Source organism: Nanorana parkeri, unplaced genomic scaffold (genome assembly GCF_000935625.1).
Source record: "Nanorana parkeri isolate BGI_ZX_2015 unplaced genomic scaffold, ASM93562v1 scaffold2873, whole genome shotgun sequence".
In the NCBI taxonomy this organism is placed as follows: domain Eukaryota; kingdom Metazoa; phylum Chordata; class Amphibia; order Anura; family Dicroglossidae; genus Nanorana; species Nanorana parkeri.
In genome coordinates this window covers 18948-34000 of record NW_017309141.1, presented here as the reverse complement: position 1 = coordinate 34000, position 15053 = coordinate 18948, and the positions used below count along the sequence as shown (strand labels likewise).

General features: G+C 40.2%; 1 protein-coding gene across 1 annotated transcript in view; it reads left to right on the top strand.

The window, feature by feature from the left end:
- LOC108802454 (pumilio homolog 3-like) overlaps positions 1–15053 on the top strand; it is a gene marked incomplete at its 3' end in the record, with an annotated part of 37132 nt that overhangs the window by 5675 nt on the left and 16404 nt on the right. Inside the window, exons 4-9 of the mRNA XM_018574309.1 lie at positions 977–1112; positions 5737–5812; positions 7554–7647; positions 8583–8649; positions 10136–10310; positions 14069–14172. Coding sequence (XP_018429811.1) covers positions 977–1112; positions 5737–5812; positions 7554–7647; positions 8583–8649; positions 10136–10310; positions 14069–14172 — 652 coding nt within the window. The remainder of the gene's footprint in view (positions 1–976; positions 1113–5736; positions 5813–7553; positions 7648–8582; positions 8650–10135; positions 10311–14068; positions 14173–15053) is intronic.

Below are 15053 nucleotides of genomic sequence, written 5' to 3'. Positions count from 1 at the left end.
TGTATATATCTGCAATATATACAGTGGAGAAATGAGTGTAGACACCAAAAGGACAGGAAGTGTGTTGTATGCAGCCATCACATATAAGCATTGGTAAACTGCAATGTATAAACTCTATAGGTTTAGATACACTTTAATGTTTCGCTCTAAAATATTAGATACTTTTTTTTTTTTTCTCCCATGAAAGTCACCTTACAGGATCACTGTGGCCAGCTGAACAGCTGAATGCACAGTTGAAACACACATTTTTAGACCTCTTGTTAGCTGTGTTTTGTAAACTAATGCAAATACTGTAATCCATGAACGTCTGCTGAACAAAACTGGGTAATTGAGGTAACAAACGTTTTTGATAGTGCAGTGTTGCAGGCTGTGTACTGCGTGAAGTAAGTGCTTTGTGGATTAAAATATTCCCACAACGGCGATTCTCACTTTAAGTGGTCTCCTTCCTTGTACCCACACTAAGCCTCCCTCTCACACCCATCAAATTAAACAGCAGTCACTATAATTGCAAGCCTGATTTCAGCTTTTAACTGACTTGTGGCAACTCAATATGAGGACACATTTCATGCAGCTACACTATTAATTTCAGGATATTCAAAAAAATACTTGCGACAAAAGATTTTTATATGTTGGCTTGTACTACACTTGAAGCCCAACTCCAGCGTGTAAAGTCCTTAGTCCCTATGAGTGCTGTTCTCTGCAGAATTCTCTTGTGAGCTCAGGCTGCATGATGACACAAACCCAGACTCCATGATGGCCTGGGCTTAAAGGAAGTGGGAAAATTACATTGGCCATCATTCACCCCACAAGAGGAACAGTAGTGCAGGTTGGAGCGGCTTGTCCGCTTCAGACATAATGTAAGTATTGTAGCAAATTATGCAAATGTGATCAGGGAAATGGCATTTGTTTTATTGATTTAACTTGAAGCTGGGCTGTAACTTCCCACTGACCTTTGCTGAAACTGTTTTTCTTTCAGGTTCTGAAGCAAAGAAGCCGAAAAGGGAAGACGTCAAAAAAAAGAGGAAGGAGTTGAAGCAGACCAGGCAGCTCAATGACAAGAGTAACTATGATGTCATGACAAAATCCAAGCACATTTGGGAATCAATTAGGAGGTACAGACATGTTAATTTATATAAATTTAAATGTGATCGTATAAGGCATTTAAGGAGTAGCTCCATGTTCATGTTAAAATATCCATTACGTCCTTCTGTATCCACTAAAATTACCTGAAATGCTTGACAAGCTGAAATTCAAATTAAAACTGACTAGCTGCTGAAGTGAATACACAGCAAAATTATTCAATTTAATGAAACCTCCTTGGAGTATTTTGAGCTGCGTAACTGTATTAGGCAAGGCTGTCCCCTCTAATTTGTATATTCACCTTTGGGCCCATTTTGAGCCACATCAGAACAGTCGCTGACAGGAAGGGAGCCTCTACTACTTACAAAGTGGCAGGCTTTGCAGATGACCTTATGTTTAGCTTACACCCAAAGTAATTGCTTTCTTGTGTGCTTTGAACGAATATGGCCGCCTTGCTAAATTGGAAGCCTTGAATGTTAACGTCCCAGAAAACATCTTACCTGTGATCAAGAAAAATTTCCCACGGACGTGGGCGTCAACCCATATAAAGTACCTGAGTACAATCATTACTTCTTCAATGGACAAGGTCTTTGTACTCAATTTTTACTCCTTTCTCTCCACCATAAAAAAAGGACCTTTAAAAAGGTGGTGCAAATAAACCTCCTGGTTTGGGAGGGGTGGTATTCTAAAAATACCACCTATATCAAACGCTACCTATCAAAATCCCAAGTTCATTCCTCAAAATGGTCTATAGCGAACTTTGAAATTTCCTGTGGACTCAAAAATAACAGAGGGTCCACAGCTGTTATCTGGCAAAACACAAAAAAATAGGGAGGCATAGGATTACCCAACCCCATACTTTACGGCTGTACACATGACCTTGCTAATCTGTCCACAGCCTTTGGCTCTTGGATGCACTCTTTCACTAAGTTAAAACACTATCCAACTATATGTACCATGCTTCACGTACTAACACAAGAAAAGAGCTTATTGACAATGAAACACCTTGTCTCAATGTTTACCCCAGTCATTGGCAACCTTTCTTTCCCACCTGACCTTTTAGATGCATGTTTTAGGCCTTTGGTGACAGCAAATACATTTTAGATTGAAGCACCATGCATCCGCCAAAGTCTGGAAGACAATTCCTGAAATTCAGGCTATGTCCGACACTAACCCTCCACCCCCCTCTTACTATGAAGGGCAACTCAGATCTGACACTTTTATTCTCACTTCTATTCTCTCTACCCAAACTACACAAGGTGGCAGCTTCCCCCACCCCTATAAAGGACTTATGCCTAGATTCTAGCCCTTAAGACATGCCCTATCTAAGTCCTACCAGCTATTAAACCAACCACTAGCTGAATACTCCTCATCATATTTGCAGAAATGGTAAAGAGACCTTAGGGACCTGTTTTACTGCCAAACAACAAGATTATCTTCTCCACAAATCCTCTTGCAAACAGACTGCAGGAATCTGGCTTTCAAATATGGTCTAGATGGTACTGAGCCCCTACAACTTTACATAAGATCTACCCACAATCCTCCCCTTTGTGCTAGAGATACAAACAGATGGCTGGTACTATATTTCATATATTCTAGGACTCACCTCTGCTTTGGCCCTGCTTAGGCCCTTTTGAGATGGCATCAAATCACTGACTCAGACATTGACTTAGGGAACAACCCAGCAGTCTACCGACTACACTTTAACCCCTTCATGACTGAGCTTGTTTTTAGTTTCTGTTCGTAAATGACTGACACACTTTTGACATTTTTGCTGTGTGATTCTTCCACGTCAGTAATATACTTTCTTACAAAGTAAAAAAAAAAAAAAGCCAGTATAGCTTGAGAGAGGTATCTCTCTCGATCTATACGAGCTGTCAGAATGCCGGCAAAAGCCGGCATCTGTGTCCCTCTGCTTTGACTCTCAGACACCCGATATTAAGGTATCGGGTGTCTGAAAAAGGTTAACCCTTTCATTAATGAATGCCTGTGTAGTAAGGGCATCCATTAATGAATGTTAAAAGCTGATTCTCAGCCGTTTAACAGCCCTCTAAAGCAGCAAATAACTCGTCACGTACAGTGTACGTGACAAGTCATTTGGTCCCTTTGTGGCTGGACGTACAGTGTACGTCTCCCGTCACGAAGGGGTTAACCTACAACACGACTTGAGTGTGCATCTCCTTGGAAGCAAAACTGCTCCCACCTTCAAGGCACGAAAGTTCAAGAACTCTAAACCATCGTGGCTTTTGCCTCCTCAGTCAGGAATCGGGAAGATAAATTCCAAAAAATGTGGCTCTATTCAGTAGACTTTGCCCACTCCCAGGAGTTTTTTTAACATTTCGCTAAACTTTTGTGTGTTAGTACTGCTTGGACCTTAGAAGAAGGGGGTACACCCCCAATAGAGCTGCAGCTAACGATTATTTTCAAAATTGATTAGTTAGCCGATTTATTAAGTTCGATTAATCGGATAAAACATTTTTAAAAATGGCTCCAGTGATGGGATTACTAGTTTGTATTGAGATTGTAGTCCATAACAGGAGCAGGGTTAGAGCGGTGGAAGTAAAAAAGAAGAAAAAAAAAGTGTGGCGTGCAATATAGTGAAATGGAAAGTGTAAAACTATACAGCAATTAATGCAAAATGGCACCGGCTATAGAGGACTACAAAACCTAGAAACAGTACATTATACAGCGCAGTGCAGAATATCACCAGCTATATAGGAATACAACAAATCCCAGCAATAGTACATTATAGCTGCTGGTATTCTGCATTGCGCTGTATAATGTACTATTGCTGAGTTTTGTAGTCCTCTATAGCTAGTGGTATTCGGCATTGCGCCACTGTATAATGTATTATTGCTGGGATTTGTTGTACTCTATAGCTTGGTGGTATTCTGCATTGCGCTGTATAATGTATTATTGCTGGGATTTGTAGTCCTTTATACAGCGCAATGCAGAATACCACCAGCTATAGAGGAATACAACACATCCCAGCAATACATCATACATACAGTCTACAATGTATTGCTGGGATTTGCATCCCTCCATAGCTGATGGTATATTGCGCTGTATAATACACAGCACAATGTACCATCAGCTATAGAGGAATACAAATCCCACTATCCCAGCAATACATTATAGAGCACCATGTGTGGGAAAGTGCAGGCTTACCTGAGCAGTCTTCCAACAACTTGCTTCTGAGATCTGGCCTGTCTATCGGCGGCTGTCATTCCCCCGCCCCCCCACACCCACACACACCTGCTCCTCCTTACTACTTCTCTCCGCGTCCCTGTGTCGATCGTGGGTGTGGGCGGGGAGGAGGTGTGGATGCAGGTGGGCGGGGAGGAGGTGCGGCGTGTGGATGCGGGCGGGTCTGGGAGCGGCGAGCTTGTGGTGGGGAGGAGGTGTGGCCAACTAATCAGAAGCCGATTAATTGATTGAAAATGTTGACAACTTTTTCAATAATCGATTATAATCGATTTAGTCAATTAGTTGTTGCAGCCCTACACCCCAAACTCTTGCCCTAGTAATTTAACTGTTACTTTAAAAAAAAAAAATGTTATGTACTGTATACTATCACGGACCAAACTCAACTGTGTTCTTGCAAGTGCACTAATGCAGCTGCAATCACCCTTACATTTGCTTGGAGTGTTCTTTAGAGCTTTGGTTCTCAAGTTGTGGGTCGTGACCCAAAAGCGGGTCGCAACCCCATGTTCAGTGGAAGAAGAAAATAATGTCACCAGCACACCGTAGTAGTAAATCAATGATCCATTTTTAATGGCACATGTTCAGTGGGTCACGACCCCGTGTTCAGTGTGCCTTCCACTTTTCTAGGTGAGAGGCTTCCCAGCCTCCTCCTAGCGCAGCACTATCAGTTATCACGCCAAGCAGCCATTCATATGCTGCTCGGCACCCAGTGTCAGCTTAAGGTGGGGTGCGCTCGAGCTATGGCTATGAGGGAGCTCCATCCATACATGCATTGCTTACAGCTTCCTTGCATGTCCTGTAGAGGTGCCTGGAACGAAGTGACATCACATTCTGGCTCCTGGCATCTGTACAGGGTGCGCAAGTGGGTTGTACAAGCAATGCACACATGAATGGAGCTTTGTCACAACACAGGAGCTCACACTGGACCCCAGGCTGAGGATCTACTCCAGTTCTCTTAAGGTAGGGAGAATAGGTGGATCTTAAAAAATAATTTAAATTTTTTTGGGAATGTATATGAGTGTTGGACAATGTGTGTCTGTCAGTGTTTTTTTAGAGCCTGTTCACACTAGTACAGTGCGTTAATCGGTCGTGTGCGATTACCGTACTGTATCATGCAATCGCTCATTTATTTGAATGGCACCCCAAACGCACCTCCGCCCACAGTTCAGTCGTCTGCACCGGAATGCGCGGTACCGCAATGCCGTGCCTTCCATTGCAGAGCAACTTGGGTCACAACTCAATGACCGAGGACAAATGTGGGTCCAGAGGTAACACAGGTTGAGAAACACTGCTTTTAAAGCGAATATTCAACACGGTTATTTTGGTTCTTCTAAACTGTTATTTGTTTAAGGACTGTTTTATATATATGTGTTTTAAATATGTAATACTGTCTGCACCTTTTCATTATAAAATAGTAGAAACCATCTAAATATCTTGCGTCTCTATATCTAGAAAGGACTGTGATGTCACAAAGAGAGTCAAGTTAATGGACGAGCTTGAGAAGCTCCTTCGGGGGAACGTTAAAAGTGTGAGTGGATATGACTAAATGATCCTGCTGCCAGAGTTGAACCACATAATATCAGGTTTACGCTAAACATATTTGAGCCTTAATAGCTTTCATTTAACTGCTAATCAATGTGAGCTGTTATGGTCTTGGGACACATAAGTCAGTTTATTTGATTGTATAAAAGGTCAAATATATATTACATTTAAATATGACTTGTTTGCCATATATCATTAATAAAGTATGGCATGTAAACTTGTTACATGTAAACTTCAGATTTCTTTTTCATGTTTTTTTTTTATATTCAACTCCTACAATACTCTTCAACATACCCATATAATTCTTATAGTTTTAATTTTTTTTTTCTTTATAATTTCTGTATCCTTGATGCAAACCTTTTTTCCCTTTGTCCTTTTCTAGCATGGGGCAAAGAGACAAGTGTTACACTTTGTAGCTGTGAAGGAAAATATTAGTTCTTAAAATCTTTAGAGAGGAGTCATTGTGGTCACTAAAGGCCAAAATAAACTTTGTCAAAAAAGGATTTAAAGTGTGTCAATCTAAAAAAAAAAAAAAAAAAGTTGACACCAATGAACCATTAAATCTCTCAGCAGGATCCAAAGCAAAGCTGTCCTATCATCATCATCATCATCATCAATCATCATCATCATCATCATCATCATTATTATTATACAGGATTTTTATAGCGCCAACAGTTTGTTTGAGCCGCGCATTACAATACAATTCAAGACAAGATGGTAAGGGGGGCCCTGCCCGTGAGGGCTTGCAATCTATCTTCCTGTAAAACTTTGTCAACAGGGCAGTAAGTGAGGGTAAAGCTCACCAGCAGAGCCCCTTATAGTTTTGTTGGGATTAGCAAATAATATGGGAAGATATGTGTAGTAGGGGAGGATCTGTTTATCTTTCAAAGAGACCATGTGCCAAGGCCTTTGGCCAAAATTTTCCTTTTATGTAAAAAAACCTACTTGTCCAAGGACTAAAGCGGGGGCCCAATCTACTTGTCGTGATACAATTTTTTTTTTTTTTTAACCAAAACCATATTTAACCGTGCTAAGAAGCACTTTTCAATTATATCACCTGACCGTGCTGATCAACGGGTGCACGCAATTTGTGAGCTAAATTTAAAATCCATATTGCAGGGCTGCGTGGGATGGCAGCATGAGCTACAAATAGTCCCCCCTTACCGGCGGAGGGAAAAGACCATTCGCCGAAAAGGTAAGTATAGCGGGGGGAAGGGGGCCAGACTTTAGCGGTAATTGCATTTTCCAAAATAACTTGGGAATCCATGCAGATGGTGGAGTGGCAGGGTTGTTTTTTAAAAAAAAATTATTTGAACCTTTTATTTAAAAAAATTTTCATTTTATTTTTTCACTTAATTTTATTGCTGTGTTCCTGACGCCCAGAAGAGCAGGGAGCCCGAAAACCACAGAGGGGAGGCAGCTACAGGTGATCTGGGTGGCTATACAGCCCCCTAGATTAGTTGTGCAAAACAAGAGGTGGCTCCCCTGCTCTAAATTTAGCCCTCCTTGCCTGCAGCAGGGCTAAATGTAGAAAAAATAAATAAACACCTGTCTGGCGCCCGAACTGCATGTCCCGGGCGTTGTGCGATTGGAATACCACACTCCTGTACTTTATATGGTCCTTCATAGCAAGACTGTTAATATAGTTATATGACAATCTCTATTTGAATTTTTACTGTTTAAAGTACTTGTCCTGGTTGATTTGTTTTATGTCTTTTGTTTTACAGGTTGCATTTGCCCATGATACAACCAGGGTCATCCAGTGTTACATAAAACATGCTAATGAAAAAAGAAGGCAAGATGTTTTTGATGAGCTTAAAGGTATTCTGCTCCTATTTTCCTTATACATGTTACGCATCAGTCGCTATACTGTGCTAAAATGTATGTCCAGGCATTACCCCTATTTACCCCAAAACTCCTCCCCCCCGAAGCATGGCCGAGCAGTATTGTTTCTTTGTTTCTATAGCAAGAAACCACCTTTTATTATTCCCTGTGACATTTTTACTAGGCAGTCCTAATAACGTAGACAATCCCCTCAGAACTACGAACAATCTCCCAGCCCTTTCCCTATACAGTCAGATTTTTTAGACTCAAAGCGACAGCATTGTGTTGCTGGGAAAATAATTGATACATGGGGAGTTGGCCAGGGAGCTATGGGGAGAATAAACATATGGACCGCAAAATACGGTAGATGGCAGGACTGTCAACACTGGTTGGTATTTCAGTAAAGCAAAGGCACTGTGTTTTCGGTCCAAACAGGAATTAACCTGTACTTGCAGCATTTTTAACATGGGTGCAAAAATTGAAAAAAGGGCCTCAGTCATGAAGGGGTTAATAGAATGAAACATGGGAAATGTGCTTCTATTGGAGGCATTCTACTGAGTGTGGGATTTTGTTAATATATTTTGCCCTGACATGCCCTTTTTAATTACCTAAATTCAGTGTGAAAATGTAAGCTTTAATTCCAATGTGTTCTGTGGCTATAAATTAAGCTACTTATGTAGGCACAAATGCTTAATTTTTATTTAAGGCCCATTTATAGTGCTCTAACCTATCACACAGCACAGAATCCGTGGAACCAGTCTTTGCTTCTGAATGAACTTCCAGTTTACAGTAATTCTGCACTTAATCCTAAAACTAAAGTGCTGTAAATTTTGGCCAACTGTTACTGTTATTTTACTAAGCAAGTTTGATTCTTAGGCTTGTTTTTTTTAATACAATGAAAATGTGTTAATAAAATCTAATTTGTCTCACAGAGCACGTAGTGGACTTGAGCAAGTCAAAGTATGCCAGAAATATTGTGAGGAAATTCCTAATGTATGGGTATGTTTTTTTTAAAGATTTTCTCCGTACTCTGTGCTTTTTTAATTGTGCTAATATAATTCCTCTGATGGAATCTGTAAAGAAAATAATTTAAAAATTGTAACTTAAAATGGGTGAAAAAGTATATAGTTAAATAAGAGCTGTAAATGTTTGCAAAATATGTAATAATGTCTTGATTATTTAAAGTACAAGGTCAGTTGCAGAGGCGTAACTAGTGACCTCAGGGCCCCGGTGCAAGAATACATAAAGGGCCCCCCCTTCCCAAGAAAAAGATTACATACTTTAAAAAAAAAAAAAATTCAGACAAAAAAAAAAAATTCAAACCAAACCCCCTCCTCTTCCATGTCCCCAGCTTCCCCCCTTCTCGTCCCCAGCTTTTATCTCCCTGACCCCACACTCTCCTCTCACATGTCCCCTTCATAATCTCAGCTCCCTATAACTCCCTCTTCGTATGGGCCTCTAACACCCAGGGAGCTGGAGCTGCGTGAAGCATGCAGGGCCCAGGACAGGAGGAAGAGGTCCCGGTACTGATATTAGCGGTTACCGGGATCTTAAATATATTAAATTGCTTGTACACATATTAATTAGTACAGGTTTCTTGGCTGTTCTATTTAATTATGAATGCCTAATAAATTATTTACGAAAGGTAAATTTTTAGTTAGCTGGATTTCCTAAGACCTCTTGCAGTACTGTCAGGTTTTAATTAGAATGCCTTGTTTTCTTCAAATTGCCAGATGTCAAGACTAATGTCCCCATGTAATTCACTTGTAGTAGACCTGCTTTGACTTTTTGTAGCCTTTTAAAAAAAACACACATTTGAATCTTTTTATGTCCATGTATTGGACTATTTTAACTGATGCAAAGTTGGGCAGCCAAGCTAACAATGCAGCAAGCAGTTAAAGTGACACTAAACTCTAGCGTCTTAAAAATGCATTCAAGTACCTTCTAACTATTAACAAAAATGTATCTTATTTGTGTATCACTCGGCTGTAAATCCTTAAAGGAGAACTATGGGGAGACTGAATTACTCTTTTAAATCATCCCTGAATTGGTGCTGACACTGTCCTTCCTTCTGGAGGGTGGCTACTTTCGTTCCCCATGGTCCCTGTGTGTGTTGTAAAGTAGCCACCGCTCCAAGCATGCCATAATATGAGTGGATATTATAATATCGAAATTCCATTAAAATGCCTTACACTACATGAAGATTCCAGCTTTGGTTTAGTATTCTAATATAATGGTACCTGCATTTATTTATTAACAGTAAATCGCCTACCCTGCATGGCTAATGTTTTTTTTTTTTTTACAATGTTGGTGGACTTTTATATTTTCACCGTGATTCCTCAATCATGCCATGTCTGCTACCCAAGGATCATAAAACATAACGTATAGCAACATTGCAGTACTGCAGAAAAAATATCATCTAAGAGAAAATGTTCTTAAACTTTATTGTGTATTTGTTTTGACATATAAATTCTTTATATTTCAGGTCAAAATCCCAAGTGGCTGAAATAATTAAAAGCTTTAAAGGACAGGTGAAGAAATTGTTGAGGCATTCAGAGGCTTCATACATTATTGAATATGCATACAATCACAAAGCCATTTTAGAGCAGAGGAACATGCTATGTGAAGAGCTCTATGGAAATACATTCCGTTTCTACAAGGTAATTCACAAATGAGGGTGCGGATATAGGGGTTCACCTGGAAGTGTTTAAGTCTTTGTGTGAGTAAGCCAAATTTAGTGAGTATGGAAGATTTATTAAAATCAACAAGATTAAGAAAGACTGTCTGGATGAACAGAGTTTGACACTGAAAATTTGTATATTCACTACAGTTTCCTTAACCCCTTCATGACAGGCCTTTTTTTCATTTATTGCACCCATGTTATAATCCACATTTTAGGCCTGGAAATTACTTAAATCCCCCAAACATTATATATTTTCTGAAAGCCAAGACCCTATAGAATAAAATGTTGGCAGTTGCCAATTTCTATGTTGCACGATATTAGCGCAACTCCTAATCCAACCCCAAAATTTAGTGAAAAATGTACTTAAATTCCCCAAAACACAATAAAATACCAATTTTTGAAATAAAATATAACAGATAAGGTTACAACAAGTAAATGGATATCCAACATGCCCAGGTTAAAAATTTAGTGAGTCCGTGAAACGGCGACAAACTTCAGTACCCCAAAAAGTCCATAGACAACGCTTTAAAAGCTCCCACAGTTCATCAATTTAGTGATACCCAAAAATACTGGCCCTAGAGTTATTGCTCTCACTCCGGCGTGCGTGACGATACCCAACATGTGTAGCGCGTTCGTCGTTTTCATACGTAGGTGTAGCGCGTTTGTCGTTTTCATACGTAGGCGCACCCGATACGTGTTTACGTGGCGACCTGTGGGGGTGGGGGATTTTAAAAAAGTTTTTTCTATTATTTTATGTCATGTTAATTTTAAAAGCTGGTAATTTTTTTACTTTAATTGCTATCACATGGGGGGGTCTTACATAGCAGATGGTGGTGACGAGTACTCTTTTTAAGGTGATGCTGGGGGTCCCCCAGTGTCACCTGTACACTGTAAATAAGCTATTGAAGTGCAGATGGCACTTCAATAGCTTATAGCTGGGCTTCAGGAGTCCAGCACTGACAGCTATGGGACCGGAAGTGATGCAATCTGTAGAAGCGATCTGCCAACAGCTGAGTTGCAGAATCGTTTCTATTGTAAAGCCGACAGTCGGCTTTACAAGTTTAAACAGAGTCCCAGTGGCTTTCTGTTTAAACAGCCCCGATGCTAGCGACGTAAACTGTAGTCGTGAAGGGGTTAAATTGATCCTTTTGCAAGGTAAAATATATGAACAAAGTCAGCCTTTAAAATACGAAGCTATATTTTACCTTTCCGGCATGTGGTGAGTTAAATCTTCAGTTTCTTGTAGAGATCACTGTTGCTATTTGACATTCTCCGGTGTGTCCAAATATTGTGTACCCTTGCTGGGTGCTGTGGTTTCTCCTGCCAGCTGCTATGTCACTAGTTTCCCCTAGTGATGTGACCACAGGGTGACTTTACATTTTTATTATGCTTCTGTTATATGATTTATTTTTTTAAATGTGGTAGCAGTAAGTTCTTAGGGATTGCTATTTATGTGAGGCATATGAGGTTTGTTCATGTGTGCTATAACGGCTGGGAGTCTGTTTTAAATATCGATGCTGCATACATGCACTTTACTACATCACTGAATTTTATAATTAACCCTTTCTGTGCCGCTGACACAACTATTGCATAACTATTATGTCTGCATCAGTGAAAGCGTTAATAATGCATTTCATCAATGTAGTACATCGTAAAGTTTGTTTTTTGACTTTGGATAGCGTAAGAAGTTAAAACTCCCTGACAATATATTTTTTGCTTTCTGTATCCAATGGAAGTGATTTTCTTTAATGTCCTGTCAGGGATGCAACAGCGAGAGGAAATTTCTAGAAAGTAAAGGGAATTTCCCTTGTAGATAATTGTAACGAAAACAGGTGTCCCTATTGGAGGATTTCCCCTCACCTCCTGTGATTTCACATTACTTTAATTCTCAGTGACCATGGTCACCAGGACAAACGGAGAAGGTGAATCACCCCAAAGGGGACATAGGCACCAGTAAAATCCTGACCAGTGTTATCATCCTTCACTGCTTTATCCCAAACGTAAAAATAAATTGTTGGCTTTACATGCATCTTAAAGTGACATTAAACCCTCAGATTTTTTAACATAAACCAATACTGTAATGTGTGCCTTACTGTAATCCATGGTAGTTTCCCTTCTCTTTGCTGCTCTTCCTTTTTAAATCTGTATCTCTTCTCATGCTTGGGGAGAACTTCCCTTTTCAGCTCAGGGCCTCTTCCTGTAGTGCTGGCTCAGGTTTCAAGCCTATAGAAACGTATACACAGACACCGTGTATCATTCCAGAGGCAAGGCAGTCTGCTGCAAAACAGAAGTTCTGCCCAGCATGAGAACAGATACAAATTTAAAAGGAAGAGCAGCAAAGAGAAGGGAAACTACCATGGATTACAGTAAGGCACACATTACAGTATTGTTTTATGTTAAAAAATCTGAGGGTTTAATGTCACTTTAAGGCCTTATTCACCCTTGTGCATTTATTAAACAGTTACATTTATATGAAACTGCACCCAACATGCATTATGAGATCTGTGCCATTCTAATTGGTAAAACTGTTCTTATCTGTACATTTTCTTTTGCTGTTCCATTGATTGCAATGGGATGAATATAAGTCATTCAACTTTACATGTAGGTTCACATGCATTTGTACCACAAACATAGGTGTGAATCGGGCCTAATCGCCTCAAAATGTATCTTCATTTTTGCAGTCTAATTTGAAAAGCCTCCATTAGGTCTGCCACCACAGCACAGACAGGGTTTATTAAGGCAAAGACAGCTGCCCAGCCCCCTCATAATTACATAGCAATAGAGAACAAAGTAGGATTTTTCAGTCCTGGAGTTTTCAGCAAAGAGCATTAAAATAGGCAAGGTACAAGTTTAAAAACTTTTTTTTATAATTATGTTATGTGATTGGGAACATGTAAGTCGCCAGGATCGCTTCTGTTGTAAAGCCGACAGTCGGCTCTACAAGTTTAAACAGAGTCCCGGCGGCAAAAGTCGCCGGGAGTCTGTTTAAACAGCCCCGATGCTGGCGACGTACACTGTACGTCGTCAGTCACGAAGGGGTTAAAAGGGATTCTTTGGTTGTGTGAATGTTTGTGTTTAGAGTAGAGCAGGGAAGAGGAACCATGCACAGACGGTTTTGGTGCTGGCTAGTCATAAATGAGTAACAGTAGTAATTGGGCAAGATTTTTTTTAACCTGATTGCTTTGTCCCCTTTGTGTGGCCATTTGTAGGCTGCCACAGAAACAGAAACATCAGATCATCACTAGATTGAGACTTTCATCTAAAGGGAACCTTTGTGGACAAATGGCAGCACAGTGGCTTAATGGTTAGCACTTCTGCCTTGCAGCACTTGGGGTCCCTGGTACACTATCTGCAAGGTGTTTGCATGTTCTCTCTGTGCTTGCGTGGGTTTCCACCGGGTGCTTCGGTTCCCTCCCACAGACCAAAGACATGCTGGAAGGTTAATTGGCTGCTGTCTAAATTGGCCCTGTATGTATGTGAGTTAGGGACCTTAGATTGTTAGCTCCTTGAGGGCAGGTACTATGTAAAGCACTATGTAAAGCTCTGTGTAAAACTGGCGGCACTATATAAATGCCTGTAATAAATAATAAACGGCAGTTTAGTGAATTTCTACTGTAGCCAACATTTGGCCTTGAAGCATTAGACGTGTGTAATATCCTAGGCTAGTGTGGTAAAACCTAGCTGATGCAGTGTGTTCTCCATAATGCTGATGTCCTTATGTGGCTTGTTTTGCAGTCTGCAGTTCATCCTTCTTTAGATAAAGTATTGGAGGTGCAACCTCAGAAGCAAGAATCTATCCTTGGGGAAATGAAACAGATCCTTGTACCACTGGCACAAAAGTAAGTTGTCATTTTGAGGTAATATATCTTTTTTACACATCAGGTTTTTCCTGATGTATTTATTTACTTGAAAACTTCAGATTTGTTGAATTCTAGATTATTTATACTACAAATATTAAGAGCTACCTTGGCTTATAAACCTTGTAATTGCCCTGTTTAATACTAGATTTTTGGTCACAATGTTACAACAGTGGCAATAGTACCGTGTTTCCCTGAAAGTAAGACCTACCCCGAAAGTAAGACCTAGCGCTATCTTCAGGGATTTCTGTAATATAAGACCTACCCCGAAAATAGGACCTAGTTGGGGGGTAGGTCTTCTATTACAGAAATCCCTGAAGATAGCGCTAGATCTTCCGGGGTAGCTGCACATGTAATTGATTTTTACATGTTAAGAGCGGCCGCCCACACACCTGTTTGCATCGGAGCGGAGAGCTCGACAGCTGCAGCCAGGTAAGACATCCCCCGAAAATAAGACCTAGTGTCTTTTTTTCATGAAAAAAAAAAATAAGACTGTCTTATTTTCGGGGAAATGCGGTATATATCTATTTGCACAGACTGTTGCTGCTTGCTGTAATGAACATCACTCAGTTTGCTATCTGAAGAATATTTCTTGAGTATCTACTTCATCTATGAACATTTCAATCAGCCAGTGCTGTTTTGTGCGAATGACTGGAATTAAATACAGTTTTGTATAGGGATGTTCAGATACCAAGTACCGTACTTGTTACACGTACAAGAAAAGTACTGATACTTTTCTAGCTCCAAGACTAGGCTAGAGAAACATTCAAAAGTTAGGCGGCAGCTGTCATTTTTAAGGAGCATGCAGAGCTCCTGGGATTTGTGCATCCCTGTTTTATTTGTATGATTTTTTTATATATATA